General features: G+C 43.6%; 1 protein-coding gene across 4 annotated transcripts in view; it reads left to right on the top strand.

The window, feature by feature from the left end:
* wdr59 (WD repeat domain 59) overlaps positions 1-14,740 on the top strand; it is an 82,683-nt gene that overhangs the window by 57,195 nt on the left and 10,748 nt on the right. For 3 of the 4 annotated variants that reach the window (XM_067997706.1, XM_067997704.1, XM_067997707.1), the window contains 2 exons: positions 894-966; positions 14,238-14,361. In XM_067997706.1, coding sequence (XP_067853807.1) covers positions 894-966; positions 14,238-14,361 — 197 coding nt within the window. Of the gene's footprint in view, positions 1-893; positions 967-14,237; positions 14,421-14,740 lie in introns of all 4 variants that reach the window. The other variant, XR_010965904.1, reaches the window with a different exon arrangement.

Below are 14,740 nucleotides of genomic sequence, written 5' to 3'. Positions count from 1 at the left end.
AGTAAGGGGGAGGTGAGGAAGTGCAGGTAAATTGAGGATGAGCTTTGAGTAGTGGGTATGAGGAGTGATGTGATAGAGTGGTGTTGGCAGTGCAGAATGAGTTGGGGGTGGGGGCGGTGATGTGGAAGACAGAGTGTCGGAGAATCAGTAAGTGTGCTCACTTAGGTCATTGAAGCGCTTCCTGCACTGGATCCAGATGCGGGAGCTGTTGCTGCTGCTGGTGACCTTTGCCACCTCGAGCCAGGCCTTCTTGATGGCAGAGGCAGGGCACTTCCTCCCGTCCGCCGGGTAGAAGACATCCCTCCTCCTTCTCACCCTATCCAGTAGCACCTGGAGTGAGGCATCACTAAATCTAGGAGCAGCCTTTCCCCTGTGCTGCTCCATTGTGTTGTGTGGGATTTTGCTCCAGGAGCAGCCATTGGAGGACTGCCCCTTTAAATGGAGCTCCTCCATTTGACGGCCTGTGATGTGGGTGTGCAGTCCGCCTGATGCACTGCTTTCCGACGGCAAACCAGGCAACGATGTTAAGTGGCTCCAATTGACCCGCGATCGCGTGGGGAACGGACAGATTTTATTGGGCAGGTTACCCATGTGCTCAATCACCCTCCCCGCTAATATTGGAGTCAATCTGTCTGGGGGCGTGGGAGGGGCTCAATCTGTCTGGGGTAGGGTAGGAGTTTAATCTATATTTGGGGCAATGTACGGATTAAATCTCAGTCTCTTTATTTGGGCCATGTGGATTGAACGTTGCTTCATGTTATCTTAATATTGTCCGTGGCCTGAGTTCAGGTTCTGATCAGCACATATCAACCAACACTTGTAAACTAATTGCAGCAGTGTTTCCATATCCCTGCTCCGTAGAATACTCTAAAGCCTCTTCTCTGTTCTCACAGTCAGGCTATGCCTCTTCAGGGTCCTACTCAAGCACATCTGAAACTATCGTTGGGTCTACTGGATGGAACATAGGTAAGGAAGTCCTGGAAAAATGGGGCAATAGGAGCAGATAGCTTGAGTGTAAAGATGGCCTGACTGAGGGGGTAGTTGGAGTGGATGGAACAGGGTGTCCTGGGAGACAGTAGGAATGAGATTTAATCATCAGCGGGAAGTTTCTGCAACGGTGGAACACTGTTAAATAAATTAAAATACCCCGCTCTATCGTAGAAAGGTTACAGCTCAGAAGGAGGCCATTCGGCTCATCGAGTCCATGCCGGCTCTATGCAAGAGCAATCCAGCTAGACCCACTCCCCCATCCCCGTAGCCCTGCAAATTTTTTCCTTTCAAGTACTTACCCAGTTCCCTTTTGAAAGCAACAATTGAATCTGCCTCCACCACCCGCCCTGGCAGTGCATTCCAGATCCTAACCACTTGCTGCGTTAAAAAGTTTTTCCTCATGTCACCTTTGGTTCCTTTGCCAATCACCTTAAATCTATGTCCTCTGGTTCTTGACTGTTCCGCCAATAGGAACAGTTTCTCTATCTATTCTGTCTAGACCCTTTATGATTTTAAATACCTCTACCAAATCCCTCAACCTTCTCTGTTCCAAGGAGAACAACCCTAGCTTCTCCAGTCTATCCACATTACTAAAGTCCCTCATCCCTGGAACCATTCTAGTAAATCTCTTCTGCAACTTCTCTAAGGCCTTCGCATCTTTCCTAAAGTGCAGTGCCCAGAACTGGACACAATACTCCAGTTGTGGTCGAACCAGTGTTTTATAAAGGTTCATCATGACTTCCTTGTTTTTGTACTCTGCCTCTATTTATAAAGCCCGGGATCCCGTATGCTTTTCTGACTGCTTTCTCAACCTCAATCTGCCACTTTCAACAATTTGTGCACATATTCCCCTAGATATTTCTGTTCCTGTACCCCTTTTAGAATTGTGTCATTTAGTTTATATTGCCTCTCCTCGTTCTTCCTACCGAAATGTATCACTTCGCATTTTCTGCGTTAAATTTCATCTGCCAGGTGTCCGCCCATTTCATCAGCCTGTCTCTATCCTCTTGAAGTCTATCACTATCCTCCTCATTGTTCACAAAACTTGGAAGTGTAGTGTCATCTGCAAATTTTGAAATTGTGCCCTGTACACCCAAGTCCAAGTCATTAATATACATCAAGAAAAGCAGTGGTCCCAGCATTGACCCCTAGGGAACACCACTGTACACCTCCCTCCAGTCCGAAAAACAACCGTTCACCACTATTCTCTGCTTCCTGTTACTTAGCCAATTCTGTATCCATGTTGCTACTGCTCCCTTTATTCCATGGGCTTCAATCTTGATGACAAGCCTATTCTGCGGCATTTTATCAAACACCTTTTGAAAGTCCATATACACCACATCAACCGCATTGCCATCATCGATCCTCTCTGTTACCTCATCAAAAAACTCTATCAAGTTAGTTAAACACGATTTGCCTTTAATAAATCCATGCTGGCTTTCCCTAATTAATCCACACTTGTCCAAGTGACTGCTAATTTAGTCCCAGATTATCATTTCTAAAAGTTTTCCCACCATCGAGGTTAAATTGACTGGCCTGTAGTTGCTGGGTTGATCCTTACACCCTTTTTTGAAATAGGGTGTAAAATTTGCAATTTTCCAGTCCTCTGGCACCACCCCCGTATCTAAGGATGTTTGGAAGATTATGGCCAGTACCTCCACAATTTGCACCCGTACTTCCGTCGGCAACCTCGGATGCGTGCCATCCGGACCGGGTGACTTATCTACTTAAAGTACAACTAGCCTTTCTAGTACCTCCTCTTTATCAATTCTTAGCCCATCCAGTATCTCAACAGCATCTTCCTTTACTGAGACTTTGGCAGCATCTTCATCTTGGTAAAGACAGACGCAAAGTACTGATTTAGTATCTCAGCCATGCCCTCTGCCTCCATGAGTAGATCTCCTTTTTGGTCCCCGATTGGCCCCTCCCTTTCTCTTACTATCCGTTTACTGTTTACATGCCTATAGAAGACTTTTGGATTCCCTTTTATGTTGGCTGCCAGTCGATTCTCATACTCTCTCTTTGCCCCTCTTATTTCCTTTTTCACTTCCCCTCAGCCTGGTTCTCACTTGTGTGATCAACCTGTTCTCATCCCACTGAAATTGGCCCTCCTTCAATTAAGTATTTTTACTTTAGAGTGGTCCATGTCCTTTTCCGTAGCTATTCTAAACCTTATGATACTATGATCGCTGTTCTCTAAATATTCCCCCACTGACACTTGCTCCATTTGCCCCGCCACATTCCCCAGAACCAAGTCCAGCAATGCCTCCTTCCTCGTTGGGCCGGAAACGTACTGGTCAAGAGAGTTCATCGAATCATAGAAAATAGGAGCAAGAGTAGGCCATTCGGCCCTTCGGGCCTGCTCAGCCATTCAAAATGATCATGGCTGATCGTCTAACTCAGTACCCTGTTCCCGCTTTTTCTCCATATCCCTTGATCCCTTTAGCATTAAGAAATATATCTATCTCCTTCTTGAATATATTTAATGACTTGGCCTCTGCTGCCTTCTGTGGTAGAAAATTCCACAGGTTCACCACCCTCTGAGTGAAGAAATTTCTCCTCATCTCTGTTCTAAATGGCATACCCCGTATCCTGAGACTGTGACTCCTGATTCTGGATTCCCCGTCCATCGGGAACATCCTCCCTGCACCTAGTCTGTCTAGTCCTGTTAGAATTTTATATGTTTTGATGAGATCACCTCTCATTCTTCTAAACTCTAGTGAATATAGGCCTAGTCGACCCAATCTCTCCTCATACGTCAATCCTGCCATCCCAGGAATCAGTCTGGTAAACCTTCGTTGCACTACCTCCATGGCAAGGACATCCTTCCTCAGAGAAGGAGACCAAAACTGCACACAATACTCCAGATGTGGTCTCACCATGGCCCTGCACAACTGCAGTAAGACATCCCTGTTCTGTACTCATATCCTCTTGCAATGAACGCCAACATACCATTCGCCTTCCTAACTGTTTGCTGCACCTGAATGCTCGCTTTCAGCGACTGGTGTACAAGGTCTCGTTGCACCTCCCCTTTTCCCAATCTGTCGCCATTCAGATAATAATCTGTCTTTCTGTTTTTACAACCAAGGTGGATAACCTCACATTTATCCACGTTATACTGCATCTGCCATGTTCTTGCCCACTCACCAAGCTTGTCTAAATCACATTGGAGCCTCTTTGCATCCTCCTCACAGCTCACATTCCACCCCAGCTTTGTGTCGTCTGCAAACTTGGAAATGTTACATTTAGTTCCCTCATCCAAATCATTGATATATATTGTGAATAGCTGGGGCCCAAGCACTGATCCCTGCGGTACCCCACTAGTCACTGCCTGCCACCCAGAAAATGACCCGTTTATTCCTACTCTCTGTTTCCTGACTGTCAACCAATTCTCAATCCATGCCAGTATATTCCCCCCAATCCCATGTGATTTAATTTTGCACACTAACCTCTTGTGTGGGACCTTATCAAAAGCCTTCTGAAAATCCAAGTACACCACATCCACTGGTTGTCCTCTATCTATTCTACTAGTTACCTCCTCAAAAAACTCCAGTAGATTTGTGAAGCATGATTTCCCTTTCATAAACCCATGCTGACTTTGTCCCGTTAATGCCTTCCAAGTGTTCTGTTATCACTTCCTTTATAATAGACGAGCATTTTCCACACGACTGATGTTAGGCAAACTGGCCTGTAATTCCCTGTTTTTTTCTCTCCCTGCTTTTTTAAAAAGTGGGGTTACATTTGCCACCCTCCAATCTGGAGGAACTGTTCCAGAGTCTATAGAATTTTGGAAGATGATCACCAATGCAACCACTATTTCCAGGGCCACTTCCTTTAGTACTCTGGGATGTAGATTATCAGGCCCTGGGGATTTGTCAGCCTTCAGCCCCATTAATTTCCCGAGCACTATTTATTACGAATATTGAGTTCTCCTCAACTCACTTCGAAAATTCCTCCCCCTCTTTGCCCGTATATTATTACTATCCCAGTCTATATTAGGATAGTTGAAGTCCCCCGTTATCACAATTCTATGGCTTTTGCACCTCTCTACCAACACCCCACTCTATTCTACAGTACATCATATTGTAATCTCGACCAACACCCCGCTCTATTCTACAGTACATCACAGTATAATCTCTACCAACACCCTGCTCTATTCTACAGTACATCACAGTGTAATCTCTACCAACACCCCGCTCTATCCTACAGTACATCATATTGTAATCTCTACCAACACCCCGCTCTATTCTACAGTACATCACAGTATAATCTCTACCAACACCCCGCTCTATTCTACAGTACATCACAGTGTAATCTCTACCAACACCCTGCTCTATTCTACAGTACATCACAGTGTAATCTCTACCAACACCCCGCTCTATCCTACTGTACATCACAGTGTAATCTCTACCAACACCCCGCTCTATTCTACAGTACATCACAGTGTAATCTCTACCAACACCCTGCTCTATCCTACTGTACATCACAGTATAATCTCTACCAACACCCTGCTCTATTCTACAGTACATCACAGTATAATCTCTACCAACACCCTGCTCTATTCTACAGTACATCACAGTGTAATCTCTACCAACACCCCGCTCTATTCTACAGTACATCATATTGTAATCTCTACCAACACCCTGCTCTATTCTACAGTACATCACAGTGTAATCTATACCAACACCCTGCTCTATTCTACAGTACATCACAGTGTAATCTCTACCAACACCCTGCTCTATTCTACAGTACATCACAGTGTAATCTCTACCAACACCCCGTTCAATTCTACAGTACATCACACTGTAATCTCTACCAACACCCTGCTCTATTCTACAGTACATCACAGTGTAATCTCTACCAACACCCTGCTCTATTCGACAGTACATCACAGTGTAATCTCTACCAACACCCTGCTCTATTCGACAGTACATCACAGTGTAATCTCTACCAACACCCTGCTCTATTCTACAGTACATCACAGTGTAATCTCTACCAACACCCTGCTCTATTCTACTGTACATCATATTGTAATCTCTACCAACACCCTGCTCTATTCTACAGTACATCACAGTGTAATCTCTACCAACACCCCGCTCTATTCTACAGTACATCACAGTATAATCTCTACCAACACCCTGCTCTATTCTACAGTACATCATATTGTAATCTCCACCAACACCCTGCTCTATTCTACAGTACATCACAGTGTAATCTCTACCAACACCCTGCTCTATTCTACAGTACATCACAGTGTAATCTCTACCAACACCCTGCTCTATTCTACTGTACATCATATTGTAATCTCTACCAACACCCTGCTCTATTCTACAGTACATCACAGTGTAATCTCTACCAACACCCCGCTCTATTCTACAGTACATCATATTGTAATCTCTACCAACACCCTGCTCTATTCTACAGTACATCACAGTGTAATCTCTACCAACACCCTGCTCTATTCTACAGTACATCACAGTATAATCTCCACCAACACCCTGCTCTATTCTACAGTACATCAGTGTAATCTCTACCAACACCCCACTCTATTCTACAGTACATCACAGTGTAATCTCTACCAACACCCTGCTCTATTCTACAGTACATCACAGTATAATCTCTACCAACACCCTGCTCTATTCTACAGTACATCACAGTGTAATCTCTACCAACACCCCGCTCTATTCTACAGTACATCACAGTGTAATCTCTACCAACACCCCGCTCTATTCTACAGTACATCACATTGTAATCTCTACCAACACCCTGCTCTATTCCACAGTACATCACAGTGTAATCTCTACCAACACCCCGCTCTATTCTACAGTACATCATATTGTAATCTCTACCAACACCCTGCTCTATTCCACAGTACATCACACTGTAATCTCTACCAACACCCTGCTCTATTCCACAGTACATCACACTGTAATCTCTACCAACACCCTGCTCTATTCCACAGTACATCACACTGTAATCTCTACCAACACCCCGCTCTATTCTACAGTACATCATATTGTAATCTCTACCAACACCCTGCTCTATTCTACAGTACATCACAGTGTAATCTCTACCAACACCCCGCTCTATTCTACAGTACATCACAGTGTAATCTCTACCAACACCCCGCTCTATTCTACAGTACATCACATTGTAATCTCTACCAACACCCTGCTCTATTCCACAGTACATCACAGTGTAATCTCTACCAACACCCCGCTCTATTCTACAGTACATCATATTGTAATCTCTACCAACACCCTGCTCTATTCCACAGTACATCACACTGTAATCTCTACCAACACCCTGCTCTATTCCACAGTACATCACACTGTAATCTCTACCAACACCCTGCTCTATTCCACAGTACATCACACTGTAATCTCTACCAACACCCCGCTCTATTCTACAGTACATCATATTGTAATCTCTACCAACACCCTGCTCTATTCTACAGTACCTCACAGTGTAATCTCTACCAACACCCTGCTCTATTCTACAGTACATCACAGTGTAATCTCCACCAACACCCTGCTCTATTCTACAGTACATCAGTGTAATCTCTACCAACACCCCACTCTATTCGACAGTACATCACAGTGTAATCTCTACCAACACCCTGCTCTATTCTACAGTACATCACAGTATAATCTCTACCAACACCCTGCTCTATTCTACAGTACATCAGTGTAATCTCTACCAACACCCCACTCTATTCTACAGTACATCACAGTGTAATCTCTACCAACACCCCGCTCTATTCTACAGTACATCACAGTGTAATCTCTACCAACACCCTGCTCTATTCTACAGTACATCACAGTATAATCTCTACCAACACCCCACTCTATTCTACAGTACATCACAGTGTAATCTCTACCAACACCCTGCTCTATTCTACAGTACATCACAGTGTAATCTCTACCAACACCCTGCTCTATCCTACTGTACATCACAGTATAATCTCTACCAACACCCCGCTCTATTGTACAGTACATCACAGTGTAATCTCTACCAACACCCTGCTCTATTCTACAGTACATCACAGTGTAATCTCTACCAACACCCCGCTCTATTCTACAGTACATCACAGTGTAATCTCTACCAACACCCCGCTCTATTCTACAGTACATCACAGTATAATCTCTACCAACACCCCACTCTATTCTACAGTACATCACAGTGTAATCTCTACCAACACCCCGCTCTATTCTACAGTACATCACAGTATAATCTCTACCAACACCCCACTCTATTCTACAGTACATCACAGTGTAATCTCTACCAACACCCCGCTCTATTCTACAGTACATCACAGTATAATCTCTACCAACACCCCACTCTATTCTACAGTACATTACAGTGTAATCTCTACCAACACCCCGCTCTATTCTACAGTACATCACATTGTAATCTCTACCAACACCCCGCTCTATTCTACAGTACATCACAGTGTAATCTCTACCAACACCCCGCTCTATTCTACAGTACATCAGTGTAATCTCTACCAACACCCCACTCTATTCTACAGTACATCACAGTATAATCTCTACCAACACCCTGCTCTATTCTACAGTACATCAGTGTAATCTCCACCAACACCCTGCTCTATTCTACAGTACATCAGTGTAATCTCTACCAACACCCCACTCTATTCTACAGTACATCACAGTGTAATCTCTACCAACACCCTGCTCTATTCTACCGTACATCACAGTGTAATCTCTACCAACACCCTGCTCTATTCGACAGTACATCACAGTGTAATCTCTACCAACACCCCACTCCATTCTACAGTACATCACAGTGTAATCTCTACCAACACCCTGCTCTATTCTACAGTACATCACAGTGTAATCTCTACCAACACCCCACTCTATTCTACAGTACATCACAGTATAATCTCTACCAACACCCCGCTCTATTCTACAGTACATCACAGTGTAATCTCTACCAACACCCCACTCTATTCTACAGTACATCACAGTATAATCTCTACCAACACCCTGCTCTATTCTACAGTACATCACAGTGTAATCTCTACCAACACCCCACTCGATTCTACAGTACATCACAGTATAATCTCTACCAACACCCTGCTCTATTCTACAGTACATCACAGTATAATCTCTGCCAACACCCCGCTCTATTCTACAGTACATCACAGTGTAATCTCTACCAACACCCTGCTCTATTCTACAGTACATCACAGTGTAATCTCTACCAACACCCTGCTCTATTCTACAGTACATCACAGTGTAATCTCTACCAACACCCCACTCTATTCTACAGTACATTACAGTGTAATCTCTACCAACACCCTGCTCTATTCTACAGTACATCACACTGTAATCTCTACCAACACCCCACTCTATTCTACAGTACATTACAGTATAATCTCTACCAACACCCCGCTCTATTCTACAGTACATCACACTGTAATCTCTACCAACACCCCACTCTATTCTACAGTACATCACAGTGTAATCTCTACCAACACCCTGCTCTATTCTACAGTACATCACAGTGTAATCTCTACCAACACCCCGCTCTATTCTACAGTACATCACAGTGTAATCTCAACCAACACCCCGCTCTATTCTACAGTACATCACAGTGTAATCTCTACCAACACCCTGCTCTATTCTACAGTACATCACAGTGTAATCTCTACCAACACCCCGCTCTATTCTACAGTACATCACAGTGTAATCTCTACCAACACCCTGCTCTATTCTACAGTACTTCATATTGTAATCTCTACCAACACCCTGCTCTATTCGACAGTACATCACAGTGTAATCTCTGCCAACACCCTGCTCTATTCTACAGTACATCAGTGTAATCTCTACCAACACCCTGCTCTATTCTACTGTACATCATATTGTAATCTCTACCAACACCCCGCTCTATTCTACAGTACATCAGTGTAATCTCCACCAACACCCTGCTCTATTCTACTGTACATCACAGTGTAATCTCTACCAACACCCCGCTCTATTCTACAGTACATCACCGTGTAATCTCTACCAACACCCTGCTCTATTCTACTGTACATCATATTGTAATCTCTACCAACACCCTGCTCTATTCTACAGTACATCACAGTGTAATCTCTACCAACACCCTACTCTATTCTACAGTACATCAGTGTAATCTCCACCAACACCCTGCTCTATTCTACTGTACATCATATTGTAATCTCTACCAACACCCTGCTCTATTCTACAGTACATCAGTGTAATCTCTACCAACACCCTGCTCTATTCTACTGTACATCATATTGTAATCTCTACCAACACCCCGCTCTATTCTACTGTACATCATTTTGTAATCTCTACCAACACCCCGCTCTATTCTACAGTACATCAGTGTAATCTCCACCAACACCCTGCTCTATTCGACAGTACATCACAGTGTAATCTCTACCAACACCCCGCTCTATTCTACAGTACATCACAGTGTAATCTCTACCAACACCCCGCTCTATTCGACAGTACATCACAGTATAATCTCTACCAACACCCTGCTCTATTCTACAGTACATCACAGTGTAATCTCTACCAACTCACTGCTCTATTCTACAGTACATCAGTGTAATCTCTACCAACACCCCGCTCTATTCTACAGTACATCACAGTGTAATCTCTACCAACTCACTGCTCTATTCTACAGTACATCAGTGTAATCTCTACCAACACCCCGCTCTATTCTACAGTACATCACAGTGTAATCTCTACCAACACCCCACTCTATTCTACAGTACATCGCAGTGTAATCTCTACCAACACCCTGCTCTATTCTACAGTACATCACAGTGTAATCTCTACAACACCCCGCTCTATTCTACAGTACATTACAGTGTAATCTCTACCAACACCCCGCTCTATTCTACAGTACATCGCAGTGTAATCTCTACCAACACCCCGCTCTATTCTACAGTACATCACAGTGTAATCTCTACCAACACCCCGCTCTATTCTCCAGTACATCATATTGTAATCTCTACCAACACCCTGCTCTATTCGACAGTACATCACAGTGTAATCTCTACCAACACCCTGCTCTATTCTCCAGTACATCACAGTATAATCTCTACCAACACCCCACTCTATTCTACAGTACATCACAGTATAATCTCTACCAACACCCTGCTCTATTCGACAGTACATCACAGTGTAATCTCTACCAACACCCTGCTCTATTCGACAGTACATCACGGTGTAATCTCTACCAACACCCTGCTCTATTCTACAGTACATCACAGTGTAATCTCTACCAACACCCCGTTCTATTCTACAGTACATCATATTGTAATCTCTACCAACACCCCGTTCTATTCTACAGTACATCATATTGTAATCTCTACCAACACCCTGCTCTATTCTACAGTACATCACATTGTAATCTCTACCAACACCCTGCTCTATTCTACAGTACATCACAGTGTAATCTCTACCAACACCCTGCTCTATTCTACAGTACATCACAGTGTAATCTCTACCAACACCCCGCTCTATTCTACAGTACATCACAGTGTAATCTCTACCAACACCCTGCTCTATTCTACAGTACATCACAGTGTAATCTGTACCAACACCCTGCTCTATTCTACAGTACTTCACAGTGTAATCTCTACCAACACCCTGCTCTATTCTACAGTACATCACAGTGTAATCTCTACCAACACCCTGCTCTATTCTACAGTACATCACAGTGTAATCTCTACCAACACCCTGCTCTATTCTACAGTACATCACAGTGTAATCTCTACCAACACCCTGCTCTATTCTACAGTACATCACAGTGTAATCTCTACCAACACCCTGCTCTATTCTACAGTACATCACAGTGTAATTTCTACCAACACCCCGTTCTATTCTACAGTACATCACAGTGTAATCTCTACCAACACCCCGCTCTGTTCTACAGTACTTCACAGTGTAATCTCTACCAACACCCCGCTCTATTCTACAGTACATCACAGTGTAATCTCTACCAACACCCCGTTCTATTCTACAGTACATCACAGTGTAATCTCTACCAACACCCCGCTCTGTTCTACAGTACTTCACAGTGTAATCTCTACCAACACCCCGCTCTGTTCTACAGTACTTCACAGTGTAATCTCTACCAACACCCCACTCTATTCTACAGTACATCACAGTGTAATCTCTACCAACACCCCGTTCTATTCTGCAGTACATCACAGTGTAATCTCTACCAACACCCCGCTCTATCTTACAGTACATCACAGTGTAATCTCTACCAACACCCCGCTCTATTCTACAGTACATCACAGTGTAATCTCTACCAACACCCCGCTCTATTCTACAGTACATCACAGTGTAATCTCTACCAACACCCCGCTCTATTCTACAGTACATCACAGTGTAATCTCTACCAACACCCCGCTCTATTCTACAGTACATCACAGTGTAATCTCTACCAACACCCCGCTCTATCTTACAGTACATCACAGTGTAATCTCTACCAACACCCTGCTCTATCTTACAGTACATCATATTGTAATCTCTACCAACACCCCGCTCTATTCTACAGTACATCACAGTGTAATCTCTACCAACACCCCGCTCTATTCTACAGTACATCGCAGTGTAATCTCTACCAACACCCCGCTCTATTCTACAGTACATCACAGTGTAATCTCTACCAACACCCTGCTCTATTCTACAGTACATCACAGTGTAATCTCTACCAACACCCCGCTCTATTCTACAGTACATCACAGTGTAATCTCTACCAACACCCCGCTCTATTCGACAGTACATCACAGTGTAATCTCTACCAACACCCCGCTCTATTCTACAGTACATCACAGTGTAATCTCTACCAACACCCTGCTCTATCTTACAGTACATCATATTGTAATCTCTACCAACACCCCGCTCTATTCTACAGTACATCATATTGTAATCTCTACCAACACCCCACTCTATTCTACAGTACATCACAGTGTAATCTCTACCAACACCCCGCTCTATTCTACAGTACATCACAGTGTAATCTCTACCAACACCCCACTCTATTCTACAGTACATCACAGTGTAATCTCTACCAACACCCTGCTCTATCTTACAGTACATCATATTGTAATCTCTACCAACACCCCGCTCTATTCTACAGTACATCACAGTGTAATCTCTACCAACACCCCGCTCTATTCTACAGTACATCATATTGTAATCTCTACCAACACCCCGCTCTATTCTACAGTACATCGCAGTGTAATCTCTACCAACACCCCGTTCTATTCTACAGTACATCACATTGTAATCTCTACCAACACCCCGTTCTATTCTACAGTACATCACATTGTAATCTCTACCAACACCCCGCTCTATTCTACAGTACATCACATTGTAATCTCTACAACAGCCCGCTCTATCTTCTGTGCAGATTATACCACCTCTATTTTTGATACAGTCTGTATATCAGGAAGTGTGGGCTGCTGTAGCCACAAAATGGGATATTTCACAATATCACTGGAGTAATACTGCTCACTGACTGTCCATGTCATATTTCTGAGGACTTCACCACATGAATCAGAGGATATTTAACCATTGAATTTCAGCCCATTACAGTGGCTCATTCCAGACTTGCATGTGTCGCCATTAATAATCCCCCAAAACAACAACAACTTGCATTTATATAGTGCCTTTATCGTAGTAAAACATTGTAAAAACAACTTAGCAGCTAATTACCACCGAAATTGGCCTTGCGAATGCATTTTCCAAAGCTCGCCAAATCTTTGGAGTTTATGGGAACTGAATGCTGTGGTAGGTTACAAGGCTGTGAAGCATTTGATGTATTCAGATGATATAAATCGAATGGTTTGTGATCATCATCTAATCCCGCTGGTTTTGAGTTGCCGCCAGGTTTTGAGTTGCCGCTTGTTCCCTGGTCCAGCCCATTTTTCAGTATTCATACTGAACCCGGTATCTTCTGCCAGGGACATGCTAATAAGCTACTCCCAGGTCCAACACTACTGATGTCCAATTCACTTGTTGTATGAGTCAAATCCAAATGTTTGCACTGGATGAAGCAATGTCTTGAATGTCTGCAGTATGGCCCCGAGTTGTTCGTGTTTCTCTGAATGCTGTTGACATGGATGAGACTTTTCGGGTCGGTAATGATGCTGAGGGTGATGAAGCCTCACCCAGTGGGCGATTGCTGTACTGACTCCAGTCCTAATCTGTAATAAATATGCTAACACTCTGTTTCAGTGGGCCGGGAATCAGAGCACCTCAGCCCTTGGTGCTGTGAGTCACCAGATGACTATCGTTATGGAAACCAGATCTACACTGATCCAAAAGAACGAGAGAAGGAGCAACATGAAAAGAACAAAAAGTGAGCGGCCACACTTTACCAGTCTTTAAATGATATAAAACAAATACAAGAAACCTCTGGTAGGCAATCATTTAGGTTTGTTTTAGTCTTTTTGGTTTTTTAAAAGTTTTTTCCCTTCCCTCTTGACTCCTTACTGGGGTCCAATAACACAAGCATTACGACCAATGCCTGATAGAAAAAGCCCCTCTGGTCCATCCATCCTGTCCCACAAAATTGTGACACCTTGAGTATCACAATATATACACTCCGCACCCAAAAGCCATGTGATCTCCTCGGAGAGGCGAAAAACCAGATAAAAACCCATTCCAATTTGGGGGAGAAATCTGGGAAATTTCTCTCCGATCCCTTTGGCGACCAAAACTAGTCCAGGAGATCACTC

The sequence above is a fragment of the Heptranchias perlo genome, chromosome 16 (assembly GCF_035084215.1).
Source record: "Heptranchias perlo isolate sHepPer1 chromosome 16, sHepPer1.hap1, whole genome shotgun sequence".
Lineage (NCBI taxonomy): Eukaryota > Metazoa > Chordata > Chondrichthyes > Hexanchiformes > Hexanchidae > Heptranchias > Heptranchias perlo.
This window is presented reverse-complemented; position numbering and strand designations above follow the sequence as displayed.